This window comes from Athene cunicularia (genome assembly GCF_003259725.1).
Source record: "Athene cunicularia isolate RWA chromosome 1 unlocalized genomic scaffold, athCun1 chr1_part1, whole genome shotgun sequence".
Lineage (NCBI taxonomy): Eukaryota > Metazoa > Chordata > Aves > Strigiformes > Strigidae > Athene > Athene cunicularia.
In genome coordinates, this window is record NW_020799091.1 from 21,234,522 (window position 1) to 21,257,126 (window position 22,605).

Genomic DNA, 22,605 nt, shown 5'->3' on the forward strand with positions numbered 1-22,605 from the left:
ATATATATATATATATATATATATATATATATATATAAAAATATATAAAAATATATAAAATGTAAGATTTTGTATTATACGATGCAATTACATAGCTTCCCATGTAGATGTGGAACTTGAGGAAAGCATGTATATGCATATATGGTAGAAATAAGAACAGAAGGATGTTCCAGTGATAGGAAATACAATTGGAGAAGAAACAGGAGGGATTGCAGAATAACAGTGGAGTCTGGCAAGACTGAAGGCGGAAAGGTGTAGAAACAGGCTGCAGACGAGATTATGAGGTTATATAAAGCTCTGTATAGGGGAGAAACCAAATTTTGTCTTGATGTTTTGATTCTGATCACTGTAAATCTTTTTATTGTAGTGTGAACATTTTATAAGTTACTGTTAAAACAAAGCTTGAGAACTGTTAAAATTTGGAAATTTTATATAAAAGCACAAAAAATGGCTGGAGTAGTTTGGTACGTTAAAGGTAGTGAGATTTCAGCTTGACCTTTTTTTTCCTCTTTGTTATGTATGTAATCCACAGATAGCATTGCACTTCACTATTTTGAAATACAGGCTGTTGAGAGTTTTTGCAGGTGTGAATATAGGTTACACAAACTGAATTTTGGTTGATGGTGAGTCCTAAGCAATAAGTGGAAAGGTTAAATTATGATGGAGGCATATCTGTTTTGAGGGCACATTTTTTCATTTCTATTCAAAGATGAGAAAGCAGAATTAAATCTCAAAATTGCTGAGGGCCTTTCAGTGCTGAGCAGCTTTTGAAGCTCATGTGTTTATTTGAATGTCTGCTCTTCCAAATGTATGATTTAAGATGTGGCAATATACTATTTCATAGTTCAATGTTCAGAGATTTTTGTCCAAAAAGTGACAGTTTTAAAAAGCAAGGTAGCTTACAACATGCATTGTAAAACAGCGTAACTGTTTCTCATGCATGGCTATGAATTTATAATCCAGATCTATTTTCTTTAAATACTGTGTAACACTTACATGGTTAAAAGTGAAGTCCACAGAGTGTATTGTGTTCTGGGTTGGTTGTGCATTAAAAAAGGGAAAAAAATACCCCAACAAAAACCAAACCAAAACTCTTTTTATAATGATATGTCCTACCATATATTAGGAAGTGTTCGGAGCTACTGCACCACAATGTGATACATATTATAATAGTAAATGGTAACTGTCCTTAAAATAGTATGAATAGATAAATTTTTAGTTATACAGATCAGTTCTTAAGCACCATGAATAACCAATTTTTTTGTTTTTCTTGAACAATTATTCTAATATTTTGCATCAAGAAGATGGTCCTTTAAAACTTCAGAGTTTTTATAGTTCTTTGAATGATTTTTGTTAAAGAAATGTGGAAATACTCCAGATCTTTAAAAGTTTAGTTTTTAGTGAGATCTACTTGCAAAATGTAACAAAATTTTGCTAGGAGTTTTATTTGAGCCTATGTTCTGGTTTAAAAACAAATAAATTAGCCAAAGAATTTTACCCAGTTTTAATGAATGGTCTTTAGCTCTTCTGCATGAGCAGTGGGGCAATACAGCTAATAATGTTGATGAATTGAAATTTATTAGAGCTTATTGTACAGGTGATATGACAACTTGTCACAGTAATTGCAATAAGGTAGCATGTTGCAAAAATTCAATAGAGGAAGGGAAAGTGACTTGTTTTGAAGCCCTTGCTGACCTGCAGTGTCTGCTGGGTGGCTCTGACATGACACAATGTGTCCTTCCCTGATGTCATAGTTAACAAGGAATCCCTCTGGAAACTGAGGGGTTACAATGATGCTGTCTACATAAGTGAATCTCCTTTTATGGCACATCTGCCCATTTAAAAACAACAAAGAATAACCACACATAAAAACCAAGCAACTCTTCTGCATGTTTTTGGATGCTTAAGAGATATTCTGAAAATTACATCAAAAATAGATGGGTAGAGGACTGCCCTCCTTTATAGTGTGGGTATAGTTTAGTGGTGATTTTCTGTAACCATTACAAGATTATGCAATATGAGATGTTGGAACAGCTCAGCATGAATTTGAAGGAGAACATAAAAAAAGACAAAAAGGCTTGTATCCAGTTTTTAGCATGGTAAGTACATTAGCACATTCTTTCAAAATAAAATGAAATCGACCTACTTTGTGCCTTAGATAGCTGGCTTTGGTTTAACGTGGCACCAGAACTGATCTAACAAAGTGGTGTTACAGCCACTTTTGAAACAAGTGGTGGCTCTGCTGCTGCTATACAGGTCTATTGTGTTGTGAGATACTGAACTGGAAATGAGAGAAAGAGAAAGGTTATTTCCAGTAGTCCTGTGGGAACCCTACATAACCTTCTGAAGGCTCCATAACTTGTGCATCCCTGTGCTATAGCATACTTTTAAATGAATCCTTGAAGTGTCATTATTAATGAAAGCAGCCGTGGAACCTTAGGAGTTTATCACTGAGGAGTACAAAGACAAATCACATGTACTGAAATTGATAGTTGATGAAACAGGAATTTTCATTTTACTTCTGAATTACATGCAACTCCTCAACATACAGTAATGCTGCATGCTGCTGTGTGGTCCTCCCAGTGATAATCTTCAGCTGAGATCCTTCACTTGCTCTTTATTTTCATCTGTACCTTTCTGTAAGGAGCCTTGAATTGTTTTTCAGTGGTACCCACTAAATAATTGTTTCTTACCCTCCATGCTATATTTTATTTCCTTTTATGTCTTTAAAAGCATAAAAGCCGCTAGATAAACTCTGTGCTCATTGGTGACACAAACGAGTTTTTTAATAGTCCTCCCCCTCTTTTTTACTTCTGTTGTGGTTCCATCCTTACTGATGGCATCATGATTAAATACAGCCTTCATTTGGACTGTATTTGTATGTGTTTTGTAATTGTCTGATGTACAGAAATAAAGAAATTGCTTTTGTATGTGGGGCTGGATGGACTCAGTTTTGTGATCTGCCTTGTTTCTTTGCAAAGCTGACTGCAAAGAGGCTCTTCTCTCTGAGAGAGCACAAAGAATCTGAAGATAGGGTATTTTCGTGAAATTTCTTCATGGAATCATTCTGGTGAGAGTGGATGATGCAGGTATTAATTCAGAGAACAACTAGGGAAGTTGCTTCCCTGCTTCAGGTTGACAGTATGTTATGAATGTACTGGAAGAATGGGAGTGAGATTTAAACTGGCCAGGTAGAGAGGAAAAAGGAATGGTTATAATTTTAGCAAATGTGTAAATTACTTCAGGTGTGTTGCTAGAAAAATTTAACATAGCTGACACAGTGGTTTTGTTTCTGTTTAATGCTGTTTGTTGAAAACATGTTAATGTTTTGTAATAATTTTGTATGTGCCTTTTTATAGGACGTTTGTATTTGAAACTGAAAATACAGTCTTTAGTTTGTTGCATAGTGCAGACAGTGCTAGTGGGCCTTGTTTCTTGTTTGCGCTTTAGAAAGTGCATTCACTGCTTTTGTTTTTAACATCACAGTATTGCATAATTCTTTACATGTCCTCTAAGTATTTCTTGCATCTCTATTCTTTTAATTACTCCCAAAGTTTAGTAAGTCTTCAATACCTGTTTTCTCTACATTTTGTTTACCAATACTGATTCACTCAGACTTAAAAATTTAAGCCTGTTCTAGCATGAATAAGTTACTTTACTCTGAGATGAGTAATTAATGAATAATTAAGTGAAATTTGTTTTAAAGCTGTGCTTGTAGAAATCTTATAATACAGAATGAAGAAAATGTTTTTAACTAGTTAGATAGAGATTATTTTCCTTCTCATCAAAATAAAAATATTTTTTATTCAACTTCATTTTGGGAAATTTGGTAACATTTTAACAGAAGAGGTAAAAATGCCCTGTAGGATTTTAAAGCATTGTCCCCTTTTAGACTGATTTTTCAAGCTTACCATTGATTCAGATGTAAAAGCAGCACTGGAATTAACACTTGTATTATGAGTTGCCTGAGTGAAAGTACAGTATTTCACCAGACCAAGAACATGATTTTTTGAATTGTTAGCCATTAAGGACGTGGCTTCCTAATTTTGGCATATTTGCATGGTCATTGATGGAGAATAGGTTGTCGACAAAGTTTAAAAAGTAAGGAAAAGATTAAACATTACAGAACTAATAGTGATATTCCATTCCCTCATTCTAGTCTAGTCACTTAGTCTAGACTACATGCGGTGGAAGTGTTTAGGCTATATATTTTATTATTTTGTTGAAAACAAAGTGTATACAGAAAAACTAGTGTTTTACCTCAGATGAAAACTTTATGTGCTTTTGGAAACATTTTAAGAACTGCAACTTCACATAGATGTAATGTATTTAAATGTGGTCTGTGGCGTAAGCTTCAAATTTTCTGAGAAAGTATTAACTAGTTTTGACCACAGAGTATTAAATTTTGTTATACTTGTTTGTGACTAGTTTATTCTGACTGGTGGCTGTGGAGCTCAGATATTTTTCTGTATTTAGAAAATATCCTGAATGTGAAGGGGTCTTTTAAAATTGAAACCAAAATTTAAATCACTTTTTTTTACCAGTGGGGAAAGTCTTTGATTACAGCTTCATGTTTGTTAACACTACAGACAAGTAAAACAGACTTTTATAGTAAAAGGTCTAGCTGTACAAATCAAAACTTGTTTACTCACATAAAATGTTTTTAACCAAGTTATATAGAAACAACTTAATCTTACCAGGCTTTGATTCTGATCCTGAATTGGGACACCAAAAAATGTAATGAAAACTGTATTTCCATCAGGCTTGACCCACTGTTCATAATTCTACAGCGTAAACTCAAACTGCTTTAGCAGGTTCCTGGGTTTAATTCTTACACCTGGATAAACTAAAACACCTGCTAGTTAAAGCAGAGCTCTCGAGCAGCTTTATTTTAAAATGATGATGGATATGTAACTATTTTAGAAACCAAAACTGGTCTATGAAAACTTGCAGAATGCATTTAGAAATAAAAATCAGCCATGTCCTTGTGCTGTAGGCATTGATTGAACCAGTTGGTGAAAGTAGTAAGAGTTTAACCAGAATGGTATGAAAGGGATATAGGGAATTCTCTCGGTTGCTCTAGGAAAAGCTGAGGTTATGGTGTCTTTCTCTCCACATTTTTTGCCATGTCCTGCCCTTGTTGCCTAGTTGGCACAGTATTAGGTGTGGCAGAGCTGTGGATGTATCATGGCTAGTTTTAGCAGTGCAAAAACGTAGACCTTATGTAGTTCTGTGAAATTATGTGCTTTTAACAAGATGCTACAAATATTGCCCCTTGCTCTCCCAAGTTGTTTTGTTTGATGATGACTTTTAGATGTATCACTATTTGGACAAATTCTACTTGGTGCTCTACCACCAGTCATTTTCTCCAGTTTCAGTGCAGATTTGGCATGCTAAATTTATCTAGAGGAACACCATTGTCTTAGTGAATCCTGTACTTAAAATTCAGATAAGTCCAAAATAATACCTTTTGAGTTTAAATGTATCAGTTATTTGGTTTCAGTCTGTATAATGCAATTTAACATTTGTTTTGCTGCATTAATACATACCTTAGCAAGTTTTCCTAACTAAATGTGATTGAAGAGTTTTAAAATTCTTATGAACCTTTTACTCATGTAAATCTGTTTTACTTCACAAGTCTACATATTTGGTTATAGCTGTTCTTTGATTATTCAGACACATACATATACAGAATGCCTAATATGAAACATCATAAGGTGGTTAGCAGTTAAAATTTAGTGTGTGATTAAAGGTGAATATTCTTACAATTTACTTTTAAACCTGAGCATCCTCTTTAATTTTACAGCTTTCAGAATCCTCTTTCTTTTGCAGAGCTTTGAAATATATGAATACTATGATATTTGGCCAAAGTATTCAGATAAAGATATTAAAAACAAATTAACACAGACAGGAAAATACTTTTCAGATACTTTTCTTCACTGTCTAGTGTTTTGTAATCACACTTTTTCTTTTCTAATTTGACACTAAGTTAACTTCTTTGCCACTTTATTCATATTGGTAAAAATCAGTATTTGTAATTTAAGTAACAGTGGATTATATTTGGTGATTTTAAAACTGCCTAAACCAAAGCGTTTCAATATAATTTGCTTTAAATTAACATTATGGATTACCTTAATGGTATCCTTTGTCTATTGGGAGATGTTACTATCTTCTCATTTTACCTCTTTCAAGAGGTACTCTGAAGATTACTTAAACTTAAATTTGACAGTTAATAATCTTCAAGCTTTTTAGTGTGTTCATATAATAATTGGTTTTATTCTTGGCTTAATATCTTTTTTCTTCCACTAATATCTTTTGTGATTGGCTGTCCAATAATAATCTTTTTGACTCTTCGGCTCTAATTAGGATTTCCTTTTCTAACCCTCCTTACCCTAAAACAAACAAAAAAACCCAAAACAAACACCACCACCATCCACTGCAAAACTACAAAACCCTGTGCATAGATTTTAATAGAAATTAAAAGTTCTTTTTGTGCTATGTTTTATTTATGAATAGATACTGAATGTTTGACAGTCCTGCTGCCGCTGCTATTTGTTTCTTTGGTAGCAAATTAAACCTTATTATTAAAGGTGCTACATAAGTAGAATAGATAATTAAAACAGAAGTTAACTTCACAAAAAAGGAACATACAGGCCTATTTGAAATAGAGGAAGGGATGACTCCTTTAGTAGGAATAATTTTTACTGCTTTAATTTGAAACTGCTACTTAGTTTGAGATGAAATTTCTGAAGTCACGTAGGAAAAGCCTGTAGCAGTGGCAGGGCTTTCTCAGTGTCAGGTCTGTTCTCCAACTTTATAATGTATATGGAAAGCCTTTTGCAAAGTGTTTGTATGAACTCATACATCAGCTGTTCATAAGGAAAGCTTGCTAATGCTACTTCAGGCATAAGCTAGAAACACGTTTAAACTTGTTCATGCAGACTGGCTTCCAGTATCTGCTGTTCTTGTCAGCAAGCTGTATGTAACTTAAAAATATCCCCTGCACTTGGTAGGCTTGCTTAGAAAGTATTTTCTACCAAACAGGTGCCGTTCATCTCTTCACCTTTAAAATAAACATTTAATTTACATTTGTTTTTAAACAGACACCAAATCCTTCTGCAAGTGAGTTTATTCCTAAAGGAGGATCAACCTCCAGGCTGAGTAATGTATCCCAGTCAAGTATGTCTGCCTTCTCTCAAGCCTTGTTCTCTCACCCCTCCATGGGAAGTCCTGCTACTGCTGGGCTAGCACCAGGTAAGTTGAGAGTGATGATTTGCAGTACAGCTGCTTCTTTTAATTTCATGTCATACATAACCCTGTTAGATAGTGATCAGTTTTATTGGGTATAAGTGGAGCCATCTCCTTCTTTAGCTTTTCATTTTAAGACGGTCTTCTAGCATATTAAAGTGCAGGAACTTGGGATTTATTTTCCAGTTGTATGGAAATCACACCACAGGCTCTGAAATCTATTCAGCCACAGGAGCACTGAAATTAACTCAGCCTAACTTGCTCAGCTCTTTTGGGGGAAAAGGGGTGCTGAGTTATCACATACTGTGTTCTATGCAGTCCTTGAACAGAGCAGCACCTGCAGATGATTTAAACTACCCCTAGTGCACTGAAGTCTACATTTAATATGTGCTCTGATTACTACACATTGATCCGCTCTTTTGATTTGTTTCTAGAGAATGTAATCTAGAAGTCATTATTTTTGATGTTGATGAGTATATAAAAGGACTTAAAAATCTTGATGAAAAACAAAATTAGTAGATAAGGTTATTCTAAAATAATTTACCTTTCAAAGTAGTGTTAATTGTTGTATCTGTCATATGTAATCTCACTTTTAAGACCAATTTATGATTATTCCCCACTTTTAAAACTCTTACCGAAATGTATTGCATACAGTCATTCAGTTCTGAGTGACAAGATTTTTTTTACACTTAAAAAGTTCAAGCTCTTCATGTGTCTTTTGGACTTCAGATCTTAAAAGGTTAGCTTAATTTTAATATATTTTTTTTTAAATAAAATGAAATAGTTTTAAGGTACAACCATCATCAGATCTGGATATTACACATCACAGATCCTTTAATGAGTTTTTGTACATACTAAACTTCCAGCAATCTCTTGCAGCTGACAGGAAGCATTAGGTAGCTGCCAAAAGGCAGAGGGGCAAATAGTGTAAATGTTTGGGGTTTTAAACTAGTATTGGCAATTACCGTCTGTTAAACTGAACTTAAGTCTTTCCTGATGCCAGGAGATAAATCTCAGTCTAAATGTAAAATAAGCCAGAGTTTAGCTTGCATATTACAGCTATTGGAACAGTCCAGGAAGGTGATTAATGCTTCTACTGACCAAATGAACATGTTACAGTACTGTCTGATTCATACTATATTGTGTTGTACAGTCTTATTGGAAAACTGTTGTGTTTATATGCCTCTCAGCCGTGTCACCTGGATTGAAAAATGTGTAAAGGATTAAATAGAATACAGTAAAATGATCTACTTTTGGAAAGTGTCCAGTGGGGTCTCAGAGGGATCCTTCACAGTCCAATTTCTTTACTATCTGTAAGTAATACTTGAAAGGATAAGTAACACTGATGAAAGAAGTTCGCACAACAATTTTAGCTCCTAGAAATATAGATGCCAATGCTGAAAACTGTCTAGGTTCAAATATTGTTGTTTGTTTATGGACGAGAGGGATGGGGGAGTGTTCACAAGAGCTAACTTCAGGCAAAGTTGGCTTGTTTCTCTGCTCTTCCTGTATAATTAAAAAGAGAATGTAGTTCAGAATAGAGATCTAGGTTGGATGTTCTGAATTTCTCTAGAATCCTTTTCTCTACACTGAGTGGGGAATTCTCTGACCGTAAGTGTCCTGTGTAAATAATATTCATAGACATTTATTTTTATTTAAATGGTTTAGCTATCAATAGTGTACATTCACAAAAACTTCTGTTTTCTCAAGGTGCTCTTTTTAAATGATTAGGCTCTTAAGAAAGCAGTATTTATGTGTGAGGAAACTTCACCGTTTAGGTCTTGCTGGATAACAGAATGAAAAAAGGATTTAAATATGTTCTAAAATTGTCATTAAAATTTTTTTTAGGATCTGTTAGCTATCAATATGTGAAAACAAATTCAAATGAAAGCCATATAAAGACCTTATAAGAGTTTTCCTTTAAATAAAGTTAAGTCTTCTTCCAGTTAAATGGTGTATATTCTCCAGTGGAATAATTTTCAGGAAACATGTGTAAGATTTAAATATTTGTGCAAGATTAAGATTGTTTATAGTAGCTTACAGAAGATTAATGTTTCATAAGAAATAAGGAAATGTAGTAAAAATAATTTGTTCCATTTAAGTTCCATAGTTTAATTCACCCATAACAAAGTAGGTAAATGATGAGAACAATCCTTTGATTTCCCTCTTGAGGATGGAAAATTTGAAGTTCTTTCTTTCATGTATCTAATTTTTGAGATTTCCCTAAAGGTAGGTGTAAATCAAAACCACTTTTGATATCTAGTATTTCAGAGATAACTGTTCACAAAATTGTCCCTGGAAAGTATTTGTTCCACCTGTCTTATCAACAGTACTGCAGAAATAATGGAAAAAATGACAATTGAAACTTAACATACTTTAACAAATAGCATGTATCCACATCTGACATACCCATTAGGGTGTAGCATGGAAGAAGGTTACTCCTACTTTTACATGTATTTACTTAGATAAGTTCTTTCTAGCATAATCTCAACGCGGTCTTCATCTTGTCAGTCAATAAAATATGAAAACATAGTGAGATAAAATGTGACAAGCAAATTGCGGGAGAAAATTGTCCTATTAAAGAGCTTTGAACAGATTGCCTTCACCATCTCCAAACTTTCTTTCCTTAAGCTCCCCTGGATAATACCCTATTTTTGCTCCTTCCATTCCCTTGCTAGCAAATACATCCTGTTTATCATTTGCATGGGAAATCTAATGAGTTGTTGACAATCTTCAAATAGTACTTCTGTTAACTAGCTTATCTTACGTAGTTCTGTGTAGCAGATTCAGAGTAATAATGCAGTTAAAATATCAACAAAGCATACAAAGAAAATGAATGAATGTCCTCGTAGCGATAAGACATCATTGCTGTGTTAAACTTTTGAGAGAACAGATGTATAGCCCCCAGCAGAGAAAATCTTTTTCTGGCTTGGGTTTGCTTAAGCTAGGTTATAGCTAAAGAGTCATGCCTTTGTCATTGATGGAAATGACATAGTCTAGTTTTATTATTTACTTTGATTTGTTGTTCCTCAAAATGTACCTAGTAGTCTAGATATCTCTAAAGTACAGAACATTAAAGTGATAGTGTTAAATGCTTAATTTTTGACCTCTGAACGTGTTACAAGCATTAGAGGCATAGGGATGTGGTTGTGGGTGAGTAAATTTGTAGGCAAAACTTGTAGGCTTTTTAAAAGTATTTATATTGTAGGCCAGCTGATAAGCATACACATGAACTTAATGAAATCCTACTTTGCTAAATTGTAAACTCTCAGCGAATCCAAAAACCGTAGACACAGAGTCCCTAATGAAAAGTTAATGCTTTATGCCCTTTCTTTGATTCAGTCAATCTGCATGAATTCTCAGATTTAAAATACAACCTAGCTTTTAATTCTAGTACATTGCATGCTACAATGCAATAAGTGAAAATATAACAATGAAGAGTGATATGTAAATATGACCTCTTTACCTAAAATGAGAATAACAGTAGGAGCTCCAGGTATGTGTAGGTAGCCTCTATGGTCACTCGTAAATGTTGTGAAAAGACTTTCAAGTCCCACAACCATTTCCATGTTGGTATGATACCATTACACTGTTTTCTTAGAAGTAAATAATTGTGAAGTGAAAGAAGCCCTTTCTCCTTGCAGTTTACCTTTCGAGATAGTATTTGACTTCTTCATGAAAGGTATTAAGATTCACTGAGACAAGGAATGGAGAGATGCCTTTACTAGTAGATAAGTCTCAGGAAGGACAGTTTGAAGCAGGCTCTTTTGGTGTTTGTCTTGGTACTCCTGTTGGCATTTTAATATAGGGGAAGACTAAACTGTCTCATGGGGAAAGCTTAAAAATGTTTTGGGTTTTTTTTTTTTTGTCAGGATCATTGGTATGAGGGATATATATATACAAAAATGATAATAAGATTATTCAAACCCCATATTTTCTTAGGCCCTTAAGTGAATAGGTTTTTATGTAAATCATGCTATTGAAAGCAGCATATTTGAGAGGTGGTTTCATATTTACGATGTTGTTACCAACATATGTTCAGTACCATCTTTTTCCTTCAGTATGAGTCAGTAGGAATATATGTTCACCTTTTGATACAGCCATTTTATTTTCTTTTTCTCTAGTTCTACTTTGTCGTGGTTAAATATTAATATTAGGTTTTAACTGATTGAAATACTAATGAAGTTGGTGAGATATTCTTGAGTTGTGCATGCAGTTATGTGCTTAAGTACTTAACTATGCATCAGTTCCAGTGTATGAAAAGGTTTTTTTCTTTTTTATGTGATATTGGACTTCTCATTATTAATACTAACTTATTTAGACTCTGCACAATTTAATGCAGGAGTCTCAGAAGAATATCACCTTGAATATTTGCTGCCTCAGCATGTTGGTACCCACAGCAGCACTAAAGCAAATTTCTAGTAACTTGTAGTTTATTGTTCCAGTAGTATAAAACCAAACTGTAGTCAAGCTTCTTCCATATCTTAAACTTACTGTGTGGATTGGCAAATGAGAAGCTGATATGTTCTGCATACCAGGTGATTTTTTTTCAACTCTGTGTCCTTCCAAAATCAGACATAACTGAGGCTGAAAGGGTGTTTGAAAGGATTTGTGTAACTCCTGTCTCCCTTTTCAGTCTTGCATTAATACCCAAGCAAAGACATTAAGGATTTATATTTGTAACTATTCTTTGGCAGGAATAAATTTTTGTAAAAAGTAAATCTTACAGTAGAAATTCTTTGAAATTGTATTGGTAAGAACCGCTAGTGTTAGATATTTTTTCTTCTGAGAAACTTTAAGTAGAAGGTCACGATATCATTTTTACAAGGTTGCAAGTCATCACTTTCATTTCTAAGATAAGATGTCTAGTACGCTATCTTGTATGTACAGTTTTTATTTTAAAGTAGAGAAGCCTTTGGTTAGTTTTTCATTACTATATATGAAGGCTGCTGTTTGTTTGTTCCTGGTTCATACAGTTTAATGTTTTATTGAAAGAAAAGTTTCTTGAAGCCAGTTATTTATGTCTGGGTAGATTACATTCTTGCAAGGATTTCAGTTAATACTATGTTGTATTGGTATAGAGTGAAAAAGACATGTTGGTAACTTTCTCTTCATCTAGTGTATCCCTTGAATATCAGACACAGATTGTAGAGCTGCCTCAGTTTTATGGCCATTTTAATTAGCCATCCTTCAAATTTTAGTAGTTATATATTGTTTCCTTTGAAATGGCTCTTCTTCCACATTAGATTAAGAATGCATTCATGTTTTAGTCTTTTGTTAAAATATAACCATCTATACAGTAGCTATTGAAATGTTTGTTAGTCACTCAAGGCAACTTTGTCCTTAATAGAAACTTAGTTCTGTAGCATAAACCAGTGCTGTCACAAATTTTTACGGTCATACAGTTGATTTGTAAACAGGTTTTTAGGTGACTACTTATGTTACCATTCAGAAGTACTTTAAAAATTAAACATTCAGAAGTGCCTATTATAATTCCCATTTTATTAATACACTAATCAACAAGCAGTTATTCCACAGTATTACTTATCTATAAGGTGTGTGTACACACACGTGTACATACGTTAATACAAAGAAAAGTTCTGGCCCAGAAGTATAGACTTCATATTTTTATAATTTTCATATTACTATGTTTTTCTTATGTGCATTTTAATATTTTTTAAAAAGAATAAATGACTGATGAGACCCCACTAAAGAGAAAGGTGTAAGATTTTTCTTATAGTTTACATTTTAAAAAAGTCTTGTTTATTTTGTTGGCCCTATTCACTTCTGAAGAACAAAAAGTAATTGTGCTGAATTAATATGTATAGTTTTTGAGGTGTTAAAAATGTGAATCGTTGGAGCTAATTGAAAGCTTACAAATATTCTGTTAATGTCATCAGGATAATACAGCTTCAGAATAATTTTTCCCCAACTACTGATTAAACTGCTAATACTAAAATTGTTTGCTTTTGTGGTTTGTTTAAAAAAAAAAAAAAAGAAAAAAGTAGGATGTAGGAGGGATGGGACTACTGTAGAGACAAGACACAAGTCTAAAAACACTCCTACACATTAGTGATGATGCATGTTGAGAACTCTGCTTACAATAACTTTTTGGTAACTAAAAACTGTGTATGCAAAAAAAAAAGTTGCTGTTGTTTTTATTACTTAAGATATTTGCTAGGTTAAGCAAATGTCTGAGTATGAACTGAATTCTTAATTAGAGAAGAATTCTCAGCTGTCCATAGAGCATTAAATACAAAAGTTATCTTACATCCTTTCAAAAAAGATTTTAGTATGACTAATGTAATTCTGACTGTTAAGAGGAAGTACATCCCAATCTGACCTGTGCAAATTAATCCGAATACTTAGATATCTAGGATCTTCTAGTAATATTAGGAGTTTTCTGAAGGGTATCTCTTCCTCACCCTAGAAGGTTTCTTTGACATGTAAACTTTTATAAATAAGCATATCTGAAAATTCTTTAGTTCAAGAGTTATCCAACTAAATTATTTTTTTGTAACTAAAAAGTGTGTGTGCAGAAGAGTTGCCCTTGTTTTTCCCCAATGATGCACTTTGTTTAGAAGCTGAGTTTCTCAAGTTTCATCTGAGTTGCCTGTCTAACATTGAGGGTAAACACCAGTCTATAAAATAATTTTAAGTACATTTGAAAATCTCAGCCTGAATGCCCAACAGACTTCATATACTCAGAAGTTACCTCTTTTTGTGTATCATAGATCTTTTGGAGGATGATTTTTGAACATAATAATTATAGGAAAATAGATAATTTCTTCCCTGGATTTATTAAAAGTAGCGTATTGTGTATTGCTTATTTGTGTGCTGTGGTTACTGGAAATTTAACTAATACTCATAGCTGTGGAGTTGGTTCTGGTAAAAGGTACACACGTTAACTAGGTGAAGTGAGTTACAGCTCAGCAAAGTCCACTAACTGCTCATGTAACTTACATACACTTTCGCTTATGGTGTAGTCATTAATATTTCATCTTTTTGCAGTTCAATAAACGCTCTTCTAGATAAAACATTAATTTGACTTGTCTTCCCCTTTCTATTACTTCTACCTCTTTCATTTCAGTTATCTATGTGTAGAGAATAAGTTCTCAGGCCCTTGCTCTCTGAACTAAGCAAAGATTTTTGGGAAAATGTATCTGTTCAGTCTTGCTCTTAATGTTTTACCTCAACTTTTCATATAGATGTAGCAATCCTTAAGCGTCTCACCTGCTTGGAATATTGTTGGCAGTGAAGGCTGTTTTGTTGTTGTGTTTGTTGTTTTGTTGTTTTTTTTTTTTCCAAATTGCTAAGTTGGGTTTTTTGATAGCAAAGATTTGATCAAGGATCTTCTTGTGTTTCTTTAAGGAATGTCACTGTCAGCAGGATCTTCTCCTCTTCATTCCCCCAAAATAACTCCTCATACATCTCCCGCTCCTCGAAGAAGAAGTCATACTCCTAACCCAGCAAACTATATGGTGCCTACTAGTGCCTCTGCTTCTGTTGCTAATGCTGTGTCTCAGCCTCCATCTACTGGCCAGGTGATCCAGAAGGAAACAGTGGGTGGAACAACATACTTCTACACTGATACAACTCCAGCACCTCTCACAGGAATGGTATGCTTACTTTTGATACAGAAGTGTATGGAGTTTCCATATGTTGAACTGGTTGTTACTGCAGAGATTATTCATAATGCTCCAAGACCCTTATCCTGTATGAAGATTTTAATTGTTGTAATTTGTCTCCAAAATCACTGAAATTTAAGGACCAGAGAAGTTTTAACCTATTTTTCACTTAGCTCTGAGTAGAATTTTGGGGTTTTATAAAGCAGTAGAAAGAAAGCATTTTATGTATATCTCAGTGGATACAAACATAATGAGAAAACATAAAAACTCGTGTTTGTTTTCTGATAGGTTAAATAACTCGTACAATGGAGGGGAAAAGGCAGTTACAAAAATGTTAGAATAACAGTGTACATACATACAAAAACCTTCCCTTGAAATCATTAGTAGTGAATGTCATATAAGGAAATTGCAATGTATCTAACAGTATATTTGTAACATGTACTGTGCATGAAGACTTTGTAGTTCAGTAGTTCAGACTAAAAGGGTGACAAAATTCTTTGTTTTCCCTATTATTAAGGATTTTAAACTGCTTCTTAAAATATTTTGTTTTCAGGTATTTCCAAACTACCACATTTACCATCCAGCTGCACCTCATGTTGCTTACATGCAGCCAAAAGCAAATGCACCTTCCTTCTTCATGGCAGATGAGCTCAGACAGGTAAAATGATAGAGAATTTAAAGGAAGAATCATGTATGTTGGAAAAAAAATAGAGAATTGCTAATAGTAGAAGAGAAGTAGCCACTTAAAATCTGTGCAATAAATTTTCCCTGTGGAGGATTCAAAAAAATCCTGTAATGGATAGAGTACAACAGAGGGTGGGGAAAGGTTACAATGTATGTGACTGCAATCTGATCTGCATGCCATGATTTCTTATCCAGCTAAGTATTCTTACTACTTGTGTATTGTTTTGTTTTGGTGTTCATGAGTTCATTTATATAGCATTACTTTAAGCTGTAATCCTATCCAGTTTTAATGTCTTTCACTGAAATGAAAGTATATGGAGGTGTTAGTTGATGAGCCTTTCTCTGAGGGCTGGCTGTAACTGCTATCTATTTCAGCTTAACTGTAGTAGGTGCCTCTGTCAATGCTAGCTCTAGCTAATGTGTCTTCTGCAGTTCTTTCCTTCAAGAATTTATATGTCATTAATGTTTTCAAGATAGGGGTCTTCTCCCCTGTTCCCACCCCAGACAGTTGCATCAACTCCCTATTTTAGTACAAGTAGCTGCTACTTCAAAAGCAGTGTACTGTTAACTTATCAAAAATGTTGAGCTGAATATTCAAAACTCATATTAATTTGTTCTTCAGGAACTGATCAACAGACACTTAATAACTATGGCCCAGATTGATCAGGCTGATATTCCTGGTAAGTAAACGTTTCTTCTAAACTAAACTGTGATCATACTGTTCTGCAACCATGCACATTCAACAATATTAACAAGATCTTGCAAAAAATACCACCTGTTTTTAATTTTTCATGAAGCCTTAATCATCAGCCTGGGCTGTGGACAACCAGATGCAAAGTATTTCAGAAATATGAAATTTGTTCTTACTTCTATTCTCTTCTGTTATTTTTTTCTGTTTTGAAACTCTTAATGGTTGGGAATACTTAAAATTGCTGAGAAAGGAAAAATCAATAAGGCAATAAAGCCCCATGGTATTCCTTTAAAGGATGCATATATTTTTTAAAGGTTGTATATAAACTAGCAAATTAGTTTGTTTTAAAGTGAATTGGCTGGTATATCAGAGAAGGTTTTGTACTAGTTGTCGGGCAGGAGAAGCATATATTCATTGCAATTTGGCTTTTGGAGAATTTACAATTGACTGTGTTCAACTTGATTTAAACAGATTGCTTTTTTGGTTGCAGTATCCTTCTCAAATGTGTGTTGAATATGATAATGATACAGTAAGAAAATGCAGTTTAGTTTACTAATCCAGATGAAGTACAAGCATATCTCTTCTTGCAAGGGTAATCTTTTATTCTTATTTGTAAACCTTCAGCGCTTCTGTGTTTTCTAAATCACACCTAAACCTTAAAACACGTAAGATTCAGATCTGCTTTTTTGTAATGAAAACAGTGTTCTTGCAGTGGTATGAAATCTGTATGGAAATTGGTGCTTATTTATGAATCTGTGCAGGAAAAAAACCCACAAAAAGTCATTCAGAATGGTGAATTTTTAGGCAGATGGAACTGTGCATCTATTCTATTGATTTTATTTGGTGTAACTGTTTTTCTGAAGACAGTTATTTTAGCTCTGTGGAATCTCTTCCAGTAATGTATATATTAGTATTAAAGCAAAAATAGTGAATTTTATATGCACTGAATTTAGGTATCTGAGACAGTCATTTTAATCTTGTCTGCTACTGTGGTAACTTTTTGTCAAAGTCACCTGATGCCTAATATGTTTCTGTATATAAACTGATTTTAGCAGTTCCTGCAGAAGTGGACAGCTACCATAGTCTCTTTCCTTTGGAACCACTGCCACCACCCAATCGGATACAGAAAACAAGCAACTTCGGGTACATTACATCATGCTATAAAGCTGTAAATAGTAAAGATGACCTGCCATATTGCCTTCGGAGGATACATGGTGAGAAAAATTGAGTTGTCTCAATACAACTAACATTGCAAGCATGTTAGTCATATTTTAACATCTGGTTGCTTTTCAGTAGTTTCAGAAGAAATGTTAAAGTAAAAAATTCTCCTGCAAAACTTTACATTTTAAACCCTGTTTTTTGTTCTTTTCTAGGTTTTCGTCTTGTTAACACAAAGTGCATGGTATTGGTTGACATGTGGAAAAAAATTCAGCACTCAAATATAGTAACTTTGCGTGAAGTGTTTACCACTAAAGCGTTTGGAGAACATTGTAAGTTTTTTTTAGGTTTTTTCTCAGACTGATGTGTTGAGACTTTTTTGTAAATATGCTTGAGTTAGTAATTGTCACATGTTTCTATTTTTAAGCTCTTGTGTTTGCATATGATTTCCATGCTGGAGGAGAGACTATGATGAGCAGACACTTCAATGACCCTAGTGCTGATGCCTATTTCACAAAACGAAAATGGGGTAAGAAAAAATATTATCATACAGTACTTCTGTAAACTATTTCCAATACTTAAACAGTAATTAGCTGGTCAGAAGTAGTCCTTCAACTTAATTTTTTAGCTCATCAGTTTTGTCATAAGATTATTGGAATCAGAAAATTCTTCATATTTGTAAAATTTTTGAATATATATATATTTTTAAATAACAGAAAAGTATAACTAGAGTTAAAAGGTAAGGTAGAAGTCTAACAATGAACAGTGTACTTTTCTGTTCACATTTGGCTTATGTCTGATTTGCAAAATTGATGTCAGTTCATAAGAGAATTACAGTTCTTTGACAGGGAAATGAGTTTGCTAAAGACAGATATGTCAATTTGATGCTTGCTGTTTAGGTGCCCTCCACTTACAAATTTTTTTCTCTCATAAATTATTATGAGGATTAATTAAACAATGTTTTATTTAATGTTTTGGAATGTGAAGTACTAGTTAAGGAATAGATTGAAAAATCCCTGTAACACCCATTGTTTTCAGACATGAACTTAACATCATAGGTCTGACTTTTTTTTTTTTTTTTTTCATATTTATACTGTAGCTTCAAAGAGTCACTAAAGCGGCATCTACATTCATAAATAAAATCTGGCACAGTCATCATGATCTGGCACAGCAAGTCACCCAGCAGAGCTCATATCCATATGGCTAAAGCTCTTCCCCTCCAAAACAGTGTGTTGCCAGTCATACTGCCTATTAGGACTGGTTTGTGACCCACGCAGTCCCACAAACTTCATCTAGGTGTTGTCTGGAACACAACAGGCCAAGCTGTTAGTAGATCTCAGTGCCATGGTGAGAAAGAGAAATGATCATAGCTGAATGGAATCACAGAAAGACTTAGAGTAGGAAAATACCCTTGGAGCTCATTTGGCCTGACTTCCTGCTTGATGCAGGACTAACCTTGAAACTAGATCCAGCAGTGGGCATGACCAGAGGACTATAATCTGGCCTTGTTTATTTTATTAGAGTAGATGTTCCCTAAATATCTTTAGGCTGCCAGTCTATAAAGAGAAGCAGAAGCTAAGGTTTCTTTTTTCTTGTGCCTTCTGAAATTAGAGCCTTTAGCTGTGAATTCAATCTGTTTCAAAGGTTGACAGGGAAAACTTTAATTGTCTATCTTGTAGATCAAAGTATAATGAATTAGTGTGTGAATACATTCAAAGGCTTATAGATCTTTTATATTCTGAACAATTCCCACTGACTTTGTGCTGGGCTGACTGGTATAAGTGAGGTTGGAACTTGAGTTGCACCATTGGTTTTGGTAGTAATATCTCAGAGGAAACCCTTCTTTGACTTGTCATATATTCTGTGGCAAGTCAAAGAATGCAATTACAAATTCAGTGAGCCTGATGTGAAACTAATTTGGTGGGATAAACCTGGAATGCCTTCTGCCAGGTTAATGACTGTTAAGTGCAGGACTAGACTTCTGAGTGTCTCCCACCCATGGTTTTCAATTTCCATGTAAATAAATCCTTGTTATGTTTTTGTACTTTTGAGTATTACAGAAGAATTATGTCTGCTCTAGATAAAATAATAGAAGTTATAATAATAAAATTATTGGGGACACATTATTTTGTCACGCTGGAAAATAATTAAGTTTTGCTCCTATAAACGGTAGTCATGTCTCATTAATCAAAGCCCTTTGAAGGAAGATCCAGTAGATAAGATCTTGGGTTTCCAATGAAGTTCATCAGTCTCTAAAAGAAACTAAGTGACCATGAGATCAAAGAGAAAGTCCTCAGGTTAATAACTGGTTAGAAGATAAGAAACAGAGTAAGAGTGAAGAGTTGATTTTTCACAGTGAAAAGAAACCACTGATGGGGTCTTACAAGAATATGCGCTGGGAGGTGTATTTCTTAACACATTCACTTGTTTGCACTGAAGATAAATAACGGTCTGTCAAAGTTTGCTGATAATACCAAATTACATGGATTGTTAAAAACAAAGGCCAATTGTGATGGATTGCAGAAGGATCTTACAAGACTGGGACTCTTGGCAATAAACTAGCAGGTGATGTAATGTAAACCAGTGTGATCAAGGGAAAACATAACTAGCTTTAGACATAAAATGATGGTCTCTATTGTGGGTGTTACCACTCAGTACTGGAATTGGGACTATAGTTAAGTAGATTAAAGAAAATATTATTCTCTTGCTGAATAGCAGTAAATAGAAAATGGATAATTGTAGATTATTAAGCAGAGAGTAAACAATGAAATGGCAGACATTATATTCAGGATGTGGGTGCATCATAGACTCATATCTAGCTGTCATCCTCACACATTTTGAAGGGTATAGAACAGCAAAGAAGTTAAGAAAAGGTGACAGGGATGATCAAAGGCATGGATCAGCTTCTGTATGAAAAACAGTAAAGTGGAATAGTACTTCTCATGCTCTCAAAGATGGACAGCAATATGATGGAGTTAAATGACTGGAATATGGTAACTGAAATATGGTGTCTGAAAAATCATCAGGGATAAAGAAAAAATTAAACAATAGTTTGCTATTTCTTCCAGCCTAAAACTAGGGACTGAGAAATGAAACTAGCCAGGTGGCAAATTCAAAACCTGTGTAAGATAATTAAGCCATGGAACTTTGTTACAAATTATTGTGGATGTTTGCCTGGGTTCAAGGGTAAGGGAGGAGAGATGCTTGAGGACTGTCAACTGCGAAGACACACTCTCTAGCTCAGGAGTTATCTGAGCTACAAATCATTGGAGTCTAGTAGAACATTTTATGTTCATATGCTCAGTTATCCACTGCAAGCTATTGTTCTGATTTTACTATATGTGTCTTTGAAACAGGCCAGTAGGCTATCTGGACCATGTATTTGACCTACTACAACTTCCTTCTGTAGGCAGAGATTGTCTTTGACATTGGAAATAAGATATCCATTTCTGTTCAGCCAAACCAAAGTATTATTTAGTTAAAAGGAACTGTTGCAGCAGAACTTTTACAGGGATATGTAAGGAAGATAACTCTTCTTCCTGTGGCACTTCTCATTACCTGCTTTTCTGGTCTTTTTATTAGATGAATCAGAAAAAAGTCACCTGAAATTCCCAAATTTTGCCAAATCTTTCTGCACTTCTTTGCTTTGGCCTTTCTTTTTTGTTAACTGCTGCTTTCTAGTCTGGTCATCAGTAGAAGGAGCAATTTAAGAGAGAAAAATAAGATTGCATACCTATAACTTGATTTCTCAGAATTGCCTGCCTTCACGGATCCTTTCTCCATCCCCTCACAGAGTTTCTTGGCCGTCTGCCTGCCTAGAGGAGACTCCCAAGAGAAGCAGGGGAATGGATGGAAGTTGGGTACTCTGCAGCATGAGGCCCAGATTAGTGCAATTGCTTTTAAAGGTTTTAGGAGGCACAACACTGTGAACCTGATCAGTGAACTCAGAGAATTTGATTTCAGGTATGCAACCTTATTTATGTTGAACACTCCAGTTGGCAACATGAGACTTTGACAGTTAAAAGATGAGGATTATGGTTTACATAACTGTCTTGCATGTCACTGGTGTCAATGTGGTCAATCTCGGGTTTTTTTTCTTTTCACCATGTTATTTACAGACCGTGTTACAGAACTACTTTGGAAGGGATTTGGTGTGGGGAAAGGAAATAGCAGTTTATGTTTATTTTTATACTGTAAAGCAATGTTATGAACACTATAGAATTTATTGCTTGTGTTCTTTATGCAATGAAATACCTTATTTCTTCAGGTTGTGTTTAGGTATCATAATCTGATGTTGTTCTGTCATATTTTACTAACTTTACACAAGTTTCAAAATCAGGAATCTTAACTTTTCTGTTAATTGTTACTTGGGAGTACATTTATTTGAAAAGTTCTTTTTTGTTTGATTCTCATTCTTCATATTTCCTCAATACACTTATTGCTATCAAAAATGTCTAAACATTACATTTGTTGTTCTGGAACTTGTTGGTTTTCCTTTGCCTTTCTGATATTATAGTACATGTTAGTGCATTTATCTCTCTAGAAATTATTTTCTCTTTAAATTAACAAGTTAACCCAAAAGTATTGAAATGTTTTCTTAACAGTCCAATAATTACATGGTAAACCCCGTTGGGAATGTATGTACTTTAAAACTATTGTCTAGAAAATCCTGGGAAATTAACAATAACTATTGACAGCTGCCAGTAAGGCTTTTTCTTTGTCCTGATGAGTTTTTATGGTTGGCAGAGATAAGCATGCCTTTGACATGTCCTTTGGTCTACTTATTAAAAAGGCTCTAAGTAATTAAACATGGGTGTATGTGCTGTTAATAGTAGTTTTCAGCACAACAGATTGTGCTTTTCAGCAAACAGATACCTTCTAATGAAGACAGGCAAGTTTCCTGGACCTTGTTTTCCTTTGGACACATTGACAGTAGTACATAATGCACAAAAATCGACTTCACTGCTGACTTTACAGTTTTTGCATCCCCAGTTGCTTGAATGTTTTTCATAAAATACCTCTTCCATTGAACAACAACAACAAAAAAAAGTTGTGCACTTAGACTGTGAGGAGGAGAAAGAATTTATGACTATTGAAAGCCAATGGGATGTTGTTGAGGACAAAATATGTGACTTACCGTTGCCAGACGCTGCAACTTTTCAAAGTAAATTCAAGTTTTCAGTATCTTCATATTTT

At 34.3% G+C, this 22,605-nt stretch overlaps 1 protein-coding gene across 5 annotated transcripts in view; it reads left to right on the forward strand.

The window, feature by feature from the left end:
* PAN3 (poly(A) specific ribonuclease subunit PAN3) overlaps nt 1–22,605 on the forward strand; it is a 93,740-nt gene that overhangs the window by 32,142 nt on the left and 38,993 nt on the right. For all 5 annotated transcript variants that reach the window (XM_026858366.1, XM_026858342.1, XM_026858360.1 and 2 more), the window contains 7 exons: nt 7,104–7,254; nt 14,620–14,867; nt 15,430–15,534; nt 16,183–16,240; nt 17,304–17,465; nt 17,625–17,741; nt 17,837–17,938. In XM_026858366.1, coding sequence (XP_026714167.1) covers nt 7,104–7,254; nt 14,620–14,867; nt 15,430–15,534; nt 16,183–16,240; nt 17,304–17,465; nt 17,625–17,741; nt 17,837–17,938 — 943 coding nt within the window. The remainder of the gene's footprint in view (nt 1–7,103; nt 7,255–14,619; nt 14,868–15,429; nt 15,535–16,182; nt 16,241–17,303; nt 17,466–17,624; nt 17,742–17,836; nt 17,939–22,605) is intronic.